A 15325-nucleotide genomic window follows, 5' to 3' on the forward strand; every position below is an offset into this window, starting at 1 on the left:
TGTTCATGAATGAGTCATGTAGCTGCTATGATGCTGGTAATGAATGGGTTATGAAGTAGGTTTCACATCAAGGGTTACTGAAAGTTTTTGGGTGGCATTTAGAAAACTAGGCTGCACGCTGTGTCCTAAATGAACCAATCGAGCTGGCTTTAGGAATGCATACTAATTGAATCAGTAAATTCAAAAGGTCAATGGGATGCAGAGTAGCATATCACTCCAGCTCTGATCCCCTGGCACAGGCCACACATTATGACCACAATTATTCATTACCTTTTATTTATGTGGAATATGTGCGAAAAAAGCAGCCTTTTTACGATTCCCGCTCTAATACTGAATCCAATTCAATTCCATGAGCTTGGATGCATTACTGTAAATACAAGATTTCAAAGGAGATACATTAGTAAAATGCTGTCTTAATTAGGACCAATTAAATGAGAGTTAAATACAGTTTTAAGCTCAATATTTAATACTGTAATTTAACATTATAATCGCAGAGATGTCTTACAAACGTGAGAGCGACTGTTGAATAATGGCTTGGTAGTCCAGTCGTTGGACCAAGACAATTATGAATCAATTATGAATACAATTATGAATAAGATTATCATTTATTAAGTACAGGCAGAGTGACAGAGTAAAGTTGCAGAGTACCCAATGATGTTGGTACTCTATGCATTGATCTTCTCTGCCATTCAGAATTGAAATTCCCAAAATAGCATTAGACTAACAAATGCAACGTTCAGCACTAGTTTCTGCACAATACCAGCCTGACCACTGTGCACTGACAGCAAATCATTATGGAGCTTTTGTACAAAACAGTGGAGACCAACTATGAATCATCAAAATCTGTATGATTGCCTTCCTTTTTCTGCCCTCCAGCCTTTTTTTAAATTTGATTTTTTACAATAGAATCAGGTATAGAATTTAGTTTTATGTGGCCAGGCCTTCTGGGCTGGTAGCCTGAATTTTCTCCAAACCCAACTATAATGTTCGTAGTCCAGATTTCTTACTGGCCTACAGCTATGTGCTGCTTCCATATAATGACCCCCTCTGTTTCCCAGGCCCAAGTCTCAAAATAAGATCAATGTGTTTTATAGGGAACAAACAATGTGAGCTATATACCCTACCATTGATAGTAAGCCTACAGTAAAAATGATAATGAGAAGACAGCTGAAAATCCGTCTTGCCTGTTGCATTAATGATCTTAAAGTTCAAGTTGCCGGGAGTGAGTTATATTAGAGCGAAGGAGGCTAACTACTGACTCTTGATTTGTACCCTCAGTCTCACAGGGCACACTTAACCAAGCACACACACAAACACAAACACAAACACAAACACAAACACAAACACACACACACACACACATAGATCTAGCTGCCCCAGCCAGAAACATGAAATCATGTCTTACTCCAAATCTGGCTGATGCTTGTCTAATGAGCAGTGTGGCAAAGATACATCATGAAGAAAATCAATCATGTATAACACCACAGCGAGCCAGAGGATTGTCAAATTTGTCAGCTCATTTCATGCTAATTGAGTCCCCGACTCAGGTTTATTTTTAACCTCATCACTGTATTTACCACGTGGAATAGCAAGCGCCTTACTCACGTGTCATTAATTAAACCAAAAACATCAATCATGATTTCCTTTCCCCCTCAGTACCTGCGAGGATCACTAACATATCGAAGGACGTCACGGTGAACGAGGGCAGCAACGTCAATCTCATGTGCCTGGCGATTGGCCGACCCGAGGCTAACATCATATGGAAGCATCACTCGCCAAGAGGTAAGCAAGCGGCTGTTTAGACATACTTCTTTTTTGTTATAGCTGTACTAAGATCTGTATGTAAAACTACACCTGTCCTATCAGACTAAATGGTCTGCAACAGTTAAGAGTGTCCCATTCCCATTAATTGAGATGCCCTACTTGCCCAGATGAAATTCTGATATGAGAATCCACTCCAGAAGTGATGAATCAAAACTTAAGAGCTAAGTACAAACGGTCTCCTAAACAGAAGTGAGCAGAGAAAGCTGGACTCACCAGTGTTAGATCTTTTGCCTCTTTCGTCCCTTTGCTATCCTTTGGTATAAAGAATCACAGGCCGACCGGGACTATGACGCCACCTTGCATTATCTCTGGTTATTGAAATTAAGATTTTTTTAAACAGGTCCCTCTCGCTGCCATCTGGAGCCCACCAATGTACAAAGTTTCTTCGTGCAGCTTAAATTCATGAGGTGTTGGGTGGGAAGTTACAGAGAAAAGGTTCCCTAGTGTTAGTACTCTACCACATCATGAAGTATTGATAAAAAGTATTTTCTTTGGCATTATGTATCTAAATCCATCGCCTCAGCTCTATAACCTGGATACAGTCCATTTTATATTGTTGTCATAATTCTTTTTTGCAATTGTCAGAGGTATTTGAGAAGTTTCCCCATTACAAACATGTCAAACAAAGCTGCAACAGCATTACCTCAACCTAAAGTTGCCTGAACCGACTCTCCCACGCACGCGGCCTCCGATGTCGACGTTCCCACACGCTGCACACCTCCGACACCCGCTTCACATGAGCGGCCGCCCACGTGAAGAGCAGCCGCTTACCTCCGGCGGGATGTGAATGCGTAGCGTTTGTCTCTGCGTAGCCGCGGCCGGGCTTACGAGGAATAACGCCGGGGCTTTAATCTAGCGGGTGAGGCCTTGTTTGCTTTTTTCGACGCCGAGGATTTGCGGGGTCGAAGCCGCGCGACCTGCGGCCTGACCGGGGCCCCCGAGCTCCGATCGGCCGTGATTTGGCTGGAGGCCACGGTCGGTTCGGTAGGGTTTGTTGTGCTGGCACCGTACAGCCTGAAGGAGCGCCAAGTAAGCCGCGTGCGTGTGCGCGTGCGTGTCCTGTGTTCTAATTGTGTCGGCGCCGCGCTTCCCACTGAGCATTCAGCAGCGTGAGTCATGCGCTGCCTCTCTATAGGATCAGATGTTCAGCCTCCAACATGACATGAATGCTTACGGCCCAGCTGTTCCTCCCTCCCTCCCCATTATCTACACAGAGCCAGCAGACTCGGCTCCTCGCGGCCCAGCGGCTCTCCGCCGCCGCAGCCGTCAACAACATTTCCATTCCCCCCGATTTACCGGTTCCCCAATATTTACTCTGAATATCATGATCTCCCTGCAGACTGTTCACCTGAAGTGCGCGTTGTAATCACATTCAAAAAGGATAACTTGAATGAAACCCATTCACGCTGACTGTAAAAATAGTATACTTTCACCCTCTGCAGTCCATTTTTGTGATTTTGGTATACATTGAAACTTGTTTAACCCTTATTTCTATCCCCTTAAAGGTGCCTTAAGGACGTTTTATTTCTGTCTAATACAGGCTGTGCCAGAGACCTGTCAGCATTGTCGCACTGCCTTTGTCGCCAATAGATCGATAAAAGTCGTAGATTACGTAATACCCCTTTAATGCTGATACCCTCTTGTTCAGTACAAACTCAGCCTCAAGTGTTCAAGAGACTATAGAGCTGCTCAGAAGCCCTAAGGACAAAAACAAGACAAATACGCCCAGTCTACAAAGAGACTGTCACCAAAGAGAGCATTTTTCTACTTGTTTCTGCAAGTGAAACATTATTCCTCAAAATAAGTCAATAGGTTGTTTGTTATATAAACTGAAAAATAATCCTCTGCTTTGCCCATTTGAGTCTCTTGTGAGAGAAAAGCAAGTCAATTCTCAGCACAAACCCTGGATGGACACCGCGGCAACAACAGTGGCACATGAAGTTATGGAATCACTCTTGAAAAGCAATACGCAGGCGTCCGTAGCCAGGGAGACTGGCATGCTATGTTTACGTGTGCGCGTGTATGTGTTATTGTCAACAGAGAAGATAATGGCTTATCGTATTTGACATTTCTCTGAGTAGCAGTATTGAAAAGCGAGGAGATGCGGCGAGATGTTTGGGCAGCCAAAGAAATTCTCGCTGGCAGAATCTTAAATGTTTTTTTTTTTTTCCTGCAGAGTGGCATTTTCCTGACTAGCTCCTCACCGTTTGCTTTTCATGTTTGTCGCCAGCGATAATGGACTGTTCCCTCAGAGGATAGTGTTTGTGTCTGTTAGCGCAGCACTAAAGTGAGCAGCCTTCCCCCCCCCCCCCCTCGAGTTAAACCACATTTTCTAGAAAGTCTCCAATCTTGCGATGTAGCCGCCTCGCCATTTGATAGTTGTTTTTCCACGGCATATCATTTTAGATTTTCACACTCGCTGGTGTCAGGAACATGAGCAAATGTACTGTAGCAGCCAATGATGCAAGAAGATGCCTCACCTTTTCCAGTATGAAGATGGCAAGTGACAAGACAGAGAACTGGCCCTGGGAAACAATATTAAAGATGCACCGCCTAAGCCGAGCCTTAAGTTTGTTAACAAAATGGACACCTGAGGCGTTTTCAATTTCACCTGTCACTGGGCTATTTGAATCCTATTTCCGCTGCCCTATTTGAATGACAGACGGCACCGAAGGCTCTATATGTCAATAAATAATGCGTCAATAGAGGTGGTGACAAACGTAAGAGTTGTGTGGAGAGTAGCTGCCCATAAATGCTTTGCTCCTATGGCCGTTTACTTAATATATGTGCCGTGTCAATTTAGGTCTCAGCTTTATTCTGTGCGCTACAAGCCTCTGTCCCCATTTCGACGAAGTGAGGACAACATTAATTATTCAACGCTGTCCACTGAATCTCTGGCTGCTGGCCACTAAAAGGATTAGAAGATATATGGGCGGGGGAAAACAGTTTATTCAGAGGACAATACTATATGGATCCCGTCAACCCATTAAGATTCATTAAAGTGAATAGGTTGCGAATGTACCCGCACTCAGATGTCAGAGTTTGGGCCTTTCCCATTTCAATTACTGTTAGCGCTCAACACTTCACAGATTGACAGATCGTTGTAATGCGGGCCGCGCTCTACAAGTGTTTTTGCTTGTTTGTAATTGCCTATCAGTTATAATAAGAGGCCAGAGGGGCTCTTCTTTATATATAGTAAAAAAGTAACACTGACAGCACACAGTGTGACAGCAGGCATCAATCAAACCCTTCAAAAAAAAAAGTATTTTTCGGGGACAGCAAATTGCTGCTGTCATGTGAAAACCTTGTAACTCCGGTGTTGGAGATCTTGGTGATTTTGACTTCAGCTAAAGGATTACATGCTCCTCTATCGGTTCAGAAAATCCTCTGAATCCTCTTAGGCTGATGAAACCCTTTCAAAAGTCAAAAACGCATCGTCATCAAGCGGACACAAGGCCAGTTTCTGAAAAGGTGACATTTTGGAGATGCAAGGTTTTCACCCGACGGTGACGATATGTTTTTCTTGTTGTTTTTTTCCTGAGTTTGAGCCCTGGCAAAGAAATCACGAAGCGAATAACTTAGAAGAAGCCTGAAGGCCAATCGCTCCACAAATTGGCAGTGTCAATGTGTGATTGACAAAACCATAGCGCCGCAGACAGACGTCAACTTGTGAATATTCTCCTCAAGAGTGCCATTCACACCATTATACAGCAGAAAACAAATGGCGCGCTATTTACCCCGATGTGCCTGCCAGTGAGAACAATGCGGCGGCATCGCCCGCCGACGCTGGTGAAGGTTGGTTCTCTCCCCCCAGTGATCGCTGCAGGAAGAGAAATATCACGCGTGCAGGTGTTTCTCACAAAGACGGGAGGAGAAAGGATCCTCAGCAAATTGGATTGTATGACACTTGACAACTTGCCTCCTACGCTGGAAAGAAAGCCATACATGTATTGGGCCTGTCTGCATGGGGAATAGATGACACGGGCCCATGCGACTTCAGATTGCAAGCTCCAATATTCATCAAAGTTGGAGGCAGTGGCAAACAGGTTTCCAGTCTGGATCAAAGAGACAGCTTGAATATCCCAGTGCAATGCAGGAATACAAGCCTCTAAACAGAGAATTGGAGTTGGCAGAAAAAAACATTCTGAATAGTCACTCTGAATATTCACTTTTTTGCCTGGTTTATCCACAAAACAGTTCCACTCCAATGCTATAAGGTCCATTCACACAAAACATAAGTAGGTGAATAAACTAATAGGCATATATGGTGCACAGTTGTCACGCTAGGAGTTTTTTTTATGTTTAAAAAGCTGCAATTGCAATTTTTTGCTTAGCATTCCAGCCATATCTATTGCCAGTATGTGCATGTATTAAACAATATGCTTGCGTAACAAGATCTTGATACGTTTTCATCCTCTTGACAGCTATAAAACAAGTAAACCTATCTTAAATTTGAAATACACATGCCTTGCAGGCTGACACACACACACACACACACACACACACACACACACACACAAACATCTAGTTCCTGAGGGGAATATAAGTTCTGCTTTTTCTTTCACAGTCTGTCTGCAATTCCTTCAGCCCAGAGCCCCGCCTGTCCTTTCAACTCCGCTTCTCCCCACTTTGCACACATGAGCACACACGTGCGCGTGCCTCGTACACACACACTCACACGCTGAGCTGTGATTGGTTGAGAGAGCCCCATTTTTCCCAGTTGATACTCAGTCGAAAGGGATGTTTAAAATGCTCACTGCATTACACACATCATAATCACTTTATACTTGAAATGCGTCATTTGAACCACAATTTGAGCCTATTTAGCCTAACTCTAGTTGAAGGCCAATGTTAAATTTTTTAAAATCTATTTTTTAAATAGATTGCTAAAAAGTTGTTACAGTTTACAAGAAAAAAAATAGGCTTATAATAATTTCTGAACTCAAGGCTTGCCTATTGAATGTTGTTTGCTCTCCTACCTATATATACCTGCACAATATGGAGGTCATTCATAATATATTGCAATCTCAGACTATTCAAGTAAGTTATGGCAATATAAAAAATGCCATCGCACTTCCTTTGACAGCAATATAATAGAGCATTCCTACACTTGTTACCTTTAAGTGGACAAGAGCTTCACAGCAGCAACATGCCATTTTTGTGAATAGTGATTTGACCCTTATGCCCGCCATCATGCTTGTATTATTCTGAATCATTTGTGGCATTACGGTTGCCCTGAAGCGCAAAACAAAATGCCAGTTCAGAACCAAGACATTAGCAATTTACAAAACACAATGGCAATTCAAATGCAACCCATAAGCATCTGAGGCATTTACTATATTTTGTCGATATCATGTGGAATACAAGATAGGTATTGTTATTGCTTAGATACGGGTTTCCCAACAGGTCATCCAAGAGTTGTAATAGCCTTGCATATGCAGCATCTGGGCATTTCCTCTGCTTTTGAAATGAATGCTGATGAGTGCAGTCTAAATGACTATTTGGCCCTGGGCATTCCAGTAGTGCTCGCCAGCCAGATGATCTTGTGCGTTCCTTTCCATTCATGAACACAAGCCACATCTGCCCCCCACCTCCCTGATAGTAATTTAACCCAGTGTAATTTAGCCAAGTGTTATTTAATGTTAGCAGCATGATTGGCCCACTCCAACTGCATTTATATTTGATGCAATATCTGTACATGTGTATTAAGTGGTTGAGAAGAGCATTTTGATGACTGAACAGTCAGACACAGAGGCACACCAGCCCTTTAAGATTTGCAAAAGTAGGGGTCGAATAATAGAGAATCATTTTAGGAATGATTTGGCACCTCATTAAAATCATGCACTACCAATTTCCATTCTTGTTTGTTCATGTGTCCTCCATGACGTGGTTGACGTTATAGCTAAAGGCCCATTCACATCTAGAACGATAACTATAAAGATAACTATAAAAAAATGTAGTTATAAGTAAATACGTAGAATGTCTGTGTTCCCACTACAAGGATATAAACATCCAATCCATCCATCCAACTATAACTATATTTTTGGTTACATCTCGGAGTGATTTTTTTGGGATGCAGAAGTGCAGAGGAAGCCGACACTATTTGACAAAGGCCATCCCCTCTATAACAATGTTGAAAAGAAACATGACACGTGGGATCAGGCATCAGGATTGGAGGATCTTAGTGGTAAATTGTGTTAAGTTGTAAAACAGCGTTTGATTCTCCCAGCTCCACTCTCTTTTGCAGCAATTCATGAACCCAAATCCTTCGGCTTTGACGTTATTTACTTGAGAGAGCAAGTGAAAAAAAAGCAAGTCAGTAAAGTAATCATCCTCTGTTTTGCTCTGAATACTCAGTGCCGAAATAAAACCGTATCGTTGTTGTGTGATTGCTTGAGCATCAATGTATCATAATAGTTTATAGTTGTCTTTATAGTTATCGTTCTAGATGTGAATGTGACTCCAAAAAAAAGGACGGAGGATGGATAATGGATAAAGGTCCCGGAAGTTTATTTGCCAACCAAGGACGCATCGGATGGTGACTTGGCTGACGAGAGCGAACGAAAAGCGCCGAGATTTACTGTGAGAACGATACATCACTTCCAAACAGTGCTACAGTCTACAGTGCAGAGCCGGTTGAAAGAGCAGGGACTTTGAGAGCAACTGTAAAGATGCTTCTCCGTGCTTACTTTCATGAGAAGTTTGCTGTCTCCAAGACAACTAGGAAAGAACTTTCTCTACAAGGACACAAGTATCGACTTAGCATTCTTGGATTCGGTATTTGACCATAGACGGCATTGACAGTTAGATATTGAGAGTCAGGTGTAGGCCGACGCTTGAGACGCAGTAGTTGGTTTGCAAATGTGATGTGACATTCCTCACTCAATTTGAGCTTTTTTTTTCATATAGGAGAGGGAGACTGGAAAAAGCCCTTGGACTAATCCTCGGATGCCAGCTGAGGGAGGCACATGTTATTATAGGCCTGTAGAGTACTTTGCATGCATGCACACATTTCCAAAGATGCCAGTGGGTCAGCTGTGCATGACGCTGTTGAGCACAGATATTCTTTATTATCCCACAAAGTCACTGCCAGTGCTCGACACATACAGTGTAGAAATGATATTATGTTTATTCACTGATGTGTACCGCAGTGAATTTGACCGGGGACTATTGACAGTGACTTAAGGCTGTGTTTCAAACACTCTCTCGGTGCAGCAGGTGATGACATATACTGTAACAGAAGCACTGAATTATAGATCTCATACATGCATGGGCAAGCATTTATGTATTCTGCAAGCAGAATTACCTCAGGCTTACCGTCCATAATTATCACACAATTAGTTAAAGCCAAATTGATTCAGAGCCATGATAGTAAAACAATATTTTTCAAGAAGCCAGATGTTCTAATTTGCCAGCGCCTTCATCCGAAACATATGGAACAAGATTTGGTTTGTCCCTTCGCTTTGACATTGAACCATTTGGCACTTTAGAGAAATGACGCTCAACATTTCACACATTTGTGAGTGCCCACAGGATACACAAGACATATTTGTCACAATATGAATTGAACTTTGCAGCATTGCATAAAATCCCATCGTGGGAATCCCTCTCTGTTTGATTTTGTGCCTTTTCTTTTTTCCTTTTTTTCTGCAGATGTATAAACTTATGCAGGCCTTCTTTGGGCAGCTACTATAGGAAGCTTTCATACAGGAACAATGCTAATCCACTTAAACAGAAGTTGTCATTTCTGCCAAAAATAGCGTAATGCTTCCCTTATTTACCTTTTTACAGAAGGGACTAGTGCTGGTGAGTGACTGGAAACTATAATCCTTGTATTAACTGTCATCAGCCCAAGATACTTTTCTGGAGTGTGTAATCTGATTACAGATAGTTTCTCAGGGGTTCCAGTTGATTTCATTGATAAAGGTTTTTAATACTTGGCGAATTGTTAATAGGTAGCTTTTGGTAATTTTGGTGACATTGGCTCTGCCTCCGCACTGTCTGCTCTTTCTGAAAGAACAGAAGAACTGAAAGCCAAGTCTAAATGACTACCATCTCTTTGCCTATTAACGCTAGAAAGGCCAAGCCGCCGTCAAGTGCTGGCTGTTTTGAATTTTATAATTGAAATATCTCAGCTCTCGAAATGTCCTTCCGTGGCTTTTCCTGGACCCACTTTCTGTATAAACCAGTGTTATTAGATTTTCAAAATCCCACAAGGAAATAGTACTCATAACTACATTTACCCCCTTCAGATGACAGCTTGTTGCACTTTTCTAACACCCCCAAAATCCATTGGCCTTTTCAGTGCTATGCTTCATCTGAGTAGGTTTTGGGACAATGATTTGGCATGAAGAGTTGCTTTTAGCTCCTCAGTTTACTACATTATGGACAAGTGGCATGCAATAGATATTATTGGTGGTTAAACTATGGGGGGCAAGTAAATAGAAACTACCAAACCAAGTTTTGCAAGTTAACAAAAACACCATACGTTTTCTAGATTGCTAGCCAGCTCAGGTTACATTTCTGAGTAATCTGCTCAATGCTGATGCATACATCTAGACAGCGTTTAAGCACACAACCATAAAAGCTGCTTCTCTACAGGTTCAGGTCAGTGGATCATTGGATATATCAACCTCTCCAAGCTTTTTTGTTCCCACATCTCCCCACGCTGCCAGCCCAAGAGTCGTGATTCCTATTCCATCCCTTTCACAAAGTTTTCCATAATCCTATTTACTGGTTGTTATTAATATGCTAATCATAGCGTTCACCAAAACCAAAACCACTGTTTCAGCAAATTAGTCAGGTTTAAATTAGTGAGATTTCTAATAGTGTATAATTGTGCCATGGTAAGGAAGTGGTAATAGGATTAAGATGTATTAATTCTATTGTCAAGTGCTAAATACACGGTGTTTTCCTGCACTTCCATAATGATTTTTCAAAGCCAAATTAGAATTATTTGGTTATATTCATTTTAGGTATATTTACATAGATTCTTAGGTTTTATTTGCACATGGAAAATAACCTTTTTTTTAATTTCATAACCCAACCTAATTCAAAACAATGTGCTGGGGCGAGAACTGTATTTCTACCAATTACAATAAATATACAGAAATTGTTGTAATTGAAATTGCTGAACCTCCAAAGTAACACATTACATACATACACATAGCAGCTGTATCATATGCCTTGCAGCCACAGCAATAGACTGTCACTGTACAAATATACATTGAGCGTTCACCCACTATGTGCATCGAGGCATGGGGTACAATGTGGTTGCAGCTGTGAAGCAGGTATGGCAAATGCCCAGCAGTGCATTGGACCAGTGTGTTATGAGCTCAATTCACTCAACAGGATGAAACACATGAAGCTATAAATTGTCTCGTGCGAATGTTGTTTTGTTGAGGATTACTGAGAGTGACTTTAAATTTGCATTCCAAGTGATGCTGTGGAGAGGACACTCATACCAGGCAGTGGATATTGTTGGTAAACTGTAGTTTTCACAATAGCATTTTGTTTTGTTGATAACAGTGAATAGGGATTTGTAGGAATTCAAAGCAAAACAAATTATTACAAACCAATACCTAAAGAGTCTTTTGCTTATACCTTTGGCAAAAGGAGAGAAAGTCAGACTCAGATATACCTGATAATCTTGTTCAAAGAAAAATGAGGCAGCACACCGCTCTTCTGTGAGTTATTCTCAAATAAATTATCCAGGCTGATAACAGAAGGACAAAACAATTAGGAGATTGGAGTGTTTCCTAAAGCAATGCGACAACATCATGATTTTTGTAATGTTTTGTAATGTTGTGATGTTCCTCCAGTCATGATTTAGCTAGTTTCTAGTGTCTTTGGCAGAGATAAGAGGGTCCTAATGGATCTGTGGATCCTGCATATCCACAAGAATGGGAACATCCTAAAACAAGAGCAAAAAAAACTTATTGTGAAGTTTGAGCCTTTGAAAACAGCATATCCAACAGTGGGGGATAACAGACCATGCTCTTGGACAAAAATATAAAGAACAGTGACGCTATATTAGTAAAATGATTCTCAACAAAATGGAGCCTGGTATTTTGCAATCCTTTTGGACTGCACCCAAGATGTCAGCAGCCACCAAGATCAAAATGTCAGCTATCATATGAAATGTCACCCAGGACAAACCCCCATAAATCAAGGCGCAGTTTCTGGGCTTTAGTAGCCCCTGAATCAATAGGGCTTGATTTGTCCACCATTATCCAGAACAGGCTGGAGGAGCTTGACGTACCCTTTTAGGACAATCATACGCTAACGGAACAAAGATGAAAGGCAGAAACAAAGGCACGCCAGCCAGGCTGCCGGAGGAAAACCCTCATGCTTTGTTCCCTGTGGTGTGCCCACTTAAAATCTGATGATAGCTGACATCACCAAAGGGTCAATACATATCAAAAGCTTCTTTGGAGTTGTTCAGAAACTACAGCTTGTTTGCAGTGGCTGCTGAGTATTTAGCCATACTGAAAAAAAAAAAAAAAAAAAAACATACAGAGCGCTCTCTTTAGTTCTGGAGCGAGACAAGGTGTGAGGGCAGAGGCAACCGGATTGAAACATCGCGGTACCTGAATGATAAAATCAGGAAGGCTTTAGTAGATGTGAGGGAGAAGGTAAATGATCCTGGATCAGGCACGGTCGCTGGCAGAGGAAAATCAGTTCATTCAGGTTGCAAACTTGTACTGTTGTCTTGTGTGGCATTCTTTCAAAAAATCATCTCCACTCACAAGCTCCTTCCATCCGTCAAAACGCAGCTTGATGTTACAGACAGCCTCAGCGAAAAGACAAAAACACCTTTGCTTAACTACAGGGCCACCGAGTTTGCAGATGCACATTCCCCCAGATAAAGAACTGTGACAAAATAAGATTGTAGATTTTGCAGGTGTCACTCAACGCTCGCAAGGACTACAGCTCTGAATCCTTTCTTCAGTGCCAAAGCCCGGGTCCTATGGTTGCCATCATGATAGACGGCGGCACTATTGATCGCTCGCAATCAAACGTGTGATCTTTATTGTGACAAAAAGATAGTATTTCTGTCAGAGAAGTGAGTTTAACTGACTACAAAGCCATTACAGAAAGGCAGGGGAAATGAAGCTGAGGAGCTGAAAGAGGCACTTCGTCCGTGAAGCACCTGACGACGCTGTGATGTGTGAAACATCCTTTTTCAATTTAATGGTAGACTGTGCCATCCGGTTTTCGGAGGATTATTTCACTGCATTGAGATAAGTTTGAAGTTCTCGACTTTTCTCACCTTGATGCAATGTTCCTGCACACTAACCAGTGGCGAGCACGCCGACCTGGACTCTGCAGGTAGATTGTACGGCCGCACAGGAGCTGCTCGGCTTCCTCCATTAAGAGGCGCGATCGCAGCTACAGCCAAATCTTTGAGTAGTTCTAAGAATAGCCACAGTTTCGCCAGTGACCATGGCAACAGCGAAGGAAAACATTTCTTAACTAAAAACTATTAGAAACCTACCGTAGGTCCTTCATGGAACAGGGACAATAAGGCCACCAGCCTCCAGTTGGTTGATGCTTGTCGGACTTCTACCCTATTGACTGGTGTACGAGCGCACACTGGATTTCCTCCCACACACAGAAAAACCTTTCAGCACCTTATGGTAAAACCTAATTATGGGTCAGAATCGTGCCCTGTACTTCAAATGTAATTGCAGAGATGCTGCATTTGTAATGTCCGCTTTATTTATGTTATAGTTCAATTGCTGTGCACTTTCAGATCCTCAGTTTTAATAACAATTTTAGGAATACATTATTATTATTTGTAACATTCAGTTATTCAAAAGGCCTTTAGGATTCACGTTCATTCACTCATAATGGTTGGGTTTTCAATGAAGCGTCATAAAACTGTAATTACTGTGATCAGTTTAACTACCGTGAGTGTACTGAAAATCGGTCCCTTTGTTCTTTATGAATTTATTGCTAGGCTAATGTGCTAATGTTGGTAATGTTGGATCCTCAAATCAAATCCTGCTTAGAATTGTTCAGTGTTTTGGTCAGGCTGTAGCATGAAAATCTTCCTCGGAGAATCAGTTACACTGGGACAAAATAGCATTCAGATGTGTGAAATGTCCCTGTGTAAATTCATCACTCCATTATGGGGGGAAAAAACAAAATAACTGGAAGAAAAATAAAATAACTGTACAAATGCACCTATTTGGGCTTGTCGTATGTAAAACTAGGTCAAACTAATTGGCGCGTGATTGCCACACAATAAAGAAGTCACTGGCACACAGGCTCGAGTGTGCTTCACACAGCGGGGCTATGCTCACTGTTACGAGGATTGAGAAGCAAAGGACATTGACTGCAAGTTCAGTGAAAGTTGTTCTCTGCCTTCTGCATATTCATGAAACATTTTCGTCTGATATGCCTGTAGCGGTTTTAAAGGTTCCCTGCTTACAAAAAGGTGATAATGAATGACACCCTAAATGCAAAAACATGAAAAGACACGTGTGATCCTTTGTGGATAAGTGTGTCCCTACCAAAATAGAAAAGCCACTGCTGGTTGGCTTAACTGCATATACTTTCATCATAGAATATATTGTAGATAAGATATGAATTGATCCTAGGTTGGCATGTGACTGTGCTGACTTATCGTTTAAGACCAACCTAGCATGAGCACAACAAATCACCTCATCTGGACAGTACAGGGTAATTTTCCACCACATTACCCACAGTTTTTGCATCATGCATTTGAAACCAGTCATCAATATTACTGTCAATATTAATGTCATTATTGACAATAATATAATCCCCCTCCTTTTTTTAGCAGCAACAGCATCAGGAAATGTTTTATTATTTAGTAACAAGGTCTCTCTGGTAGTAATGCAACCTTTTTCTCATCATAATTAGAATTAGTTAATCACACTCACACATGCTAAAACATAATCTTCCCAGGTGTACTGATAAATCTGCCTACCTGTTAACCTAAGTCAATAATATAGAAATGGTAATGCCATCTAAATTACAGGGTGTAAAATGATCTAAGGTATTTTAATGCCTCTGTCTTTATCGCAATAGTCCCTGAAGTACTTGCACTGTGCGTTTTAAGAACAATTTGAACAAATACTGTATATCTGAGTAATGGATTCATTCAAACAAAAAAATTGGGGAGAAGTCACTTGCTCTCCTACTTTGCCTTGCTATGACTTCATTCTATCAGCTTTTATTCACCACCAAATGGGTTTCAATGGTGATAAGACGATGTGTGTTGATGAGATGAGAAAGTGTTTCACCGAGAATAGAAAGCCAAAGGTGAGGATGCAGGAAGGAGCGGGGGCTTGAGATGCCTGCAAAACTGTTTTAATAGGTGCAGCACAGTGATAAGATAAAAAGGTATGAAGATAACATGAAACTTTTAATTGAATTGAAAATTGGGCTGTTGCAGTAGGAAATAGTACTAGGATACAGCAAAGAAAAATATAAAAATGTAAATAAGAAGAGTAGTAGCAATATATCTTACTGG

The 15325-nt window shown here is 41.5% G+C and overlaps 1 protein-coding gene across 2 annotated transcripts in view; it reads left to right on the plus strand.

The window, feature by feature from the left end:
- Positions 1 to 15325, plus strand: part of opcml (opioid binding protein/cell adhesion molecule-like) — a 234670-nt gene that overhangs the window by 185318 nt on the left and 34027 nt on the right. For both annotated transcript variants that reach the window (XM_071525387.1, XM_071525386.1), the window contains one exon: positions 1657 to 1782. In XM_071525387.1, coding sequence (XP_071381488.1) covers positions 1657 to 1782 — 126 coding nt within the window. The remainder of the gene's footprint in view (positions 1 to 1656; positions 1783 to 15325) is intronic.

Source organism: Centroberyx affinis, unplaced genomic scaffold (assembly GCF_046629955.1).
Source record: "Centroberyx affinis isolate AG114_WGS23_722 - 3 ecotype Tasmania unplaced genomic scaffold, CSIRO-AGI_Caff_v1 ptg001291l_1, whole genome shotgun sequence".
Lineage (NCBI taxonomy): Eukaryota > Metazoa > Chordata > Actinopteri > Beryciformes > Berycidae > Centroberyx > Centroberyx affinis.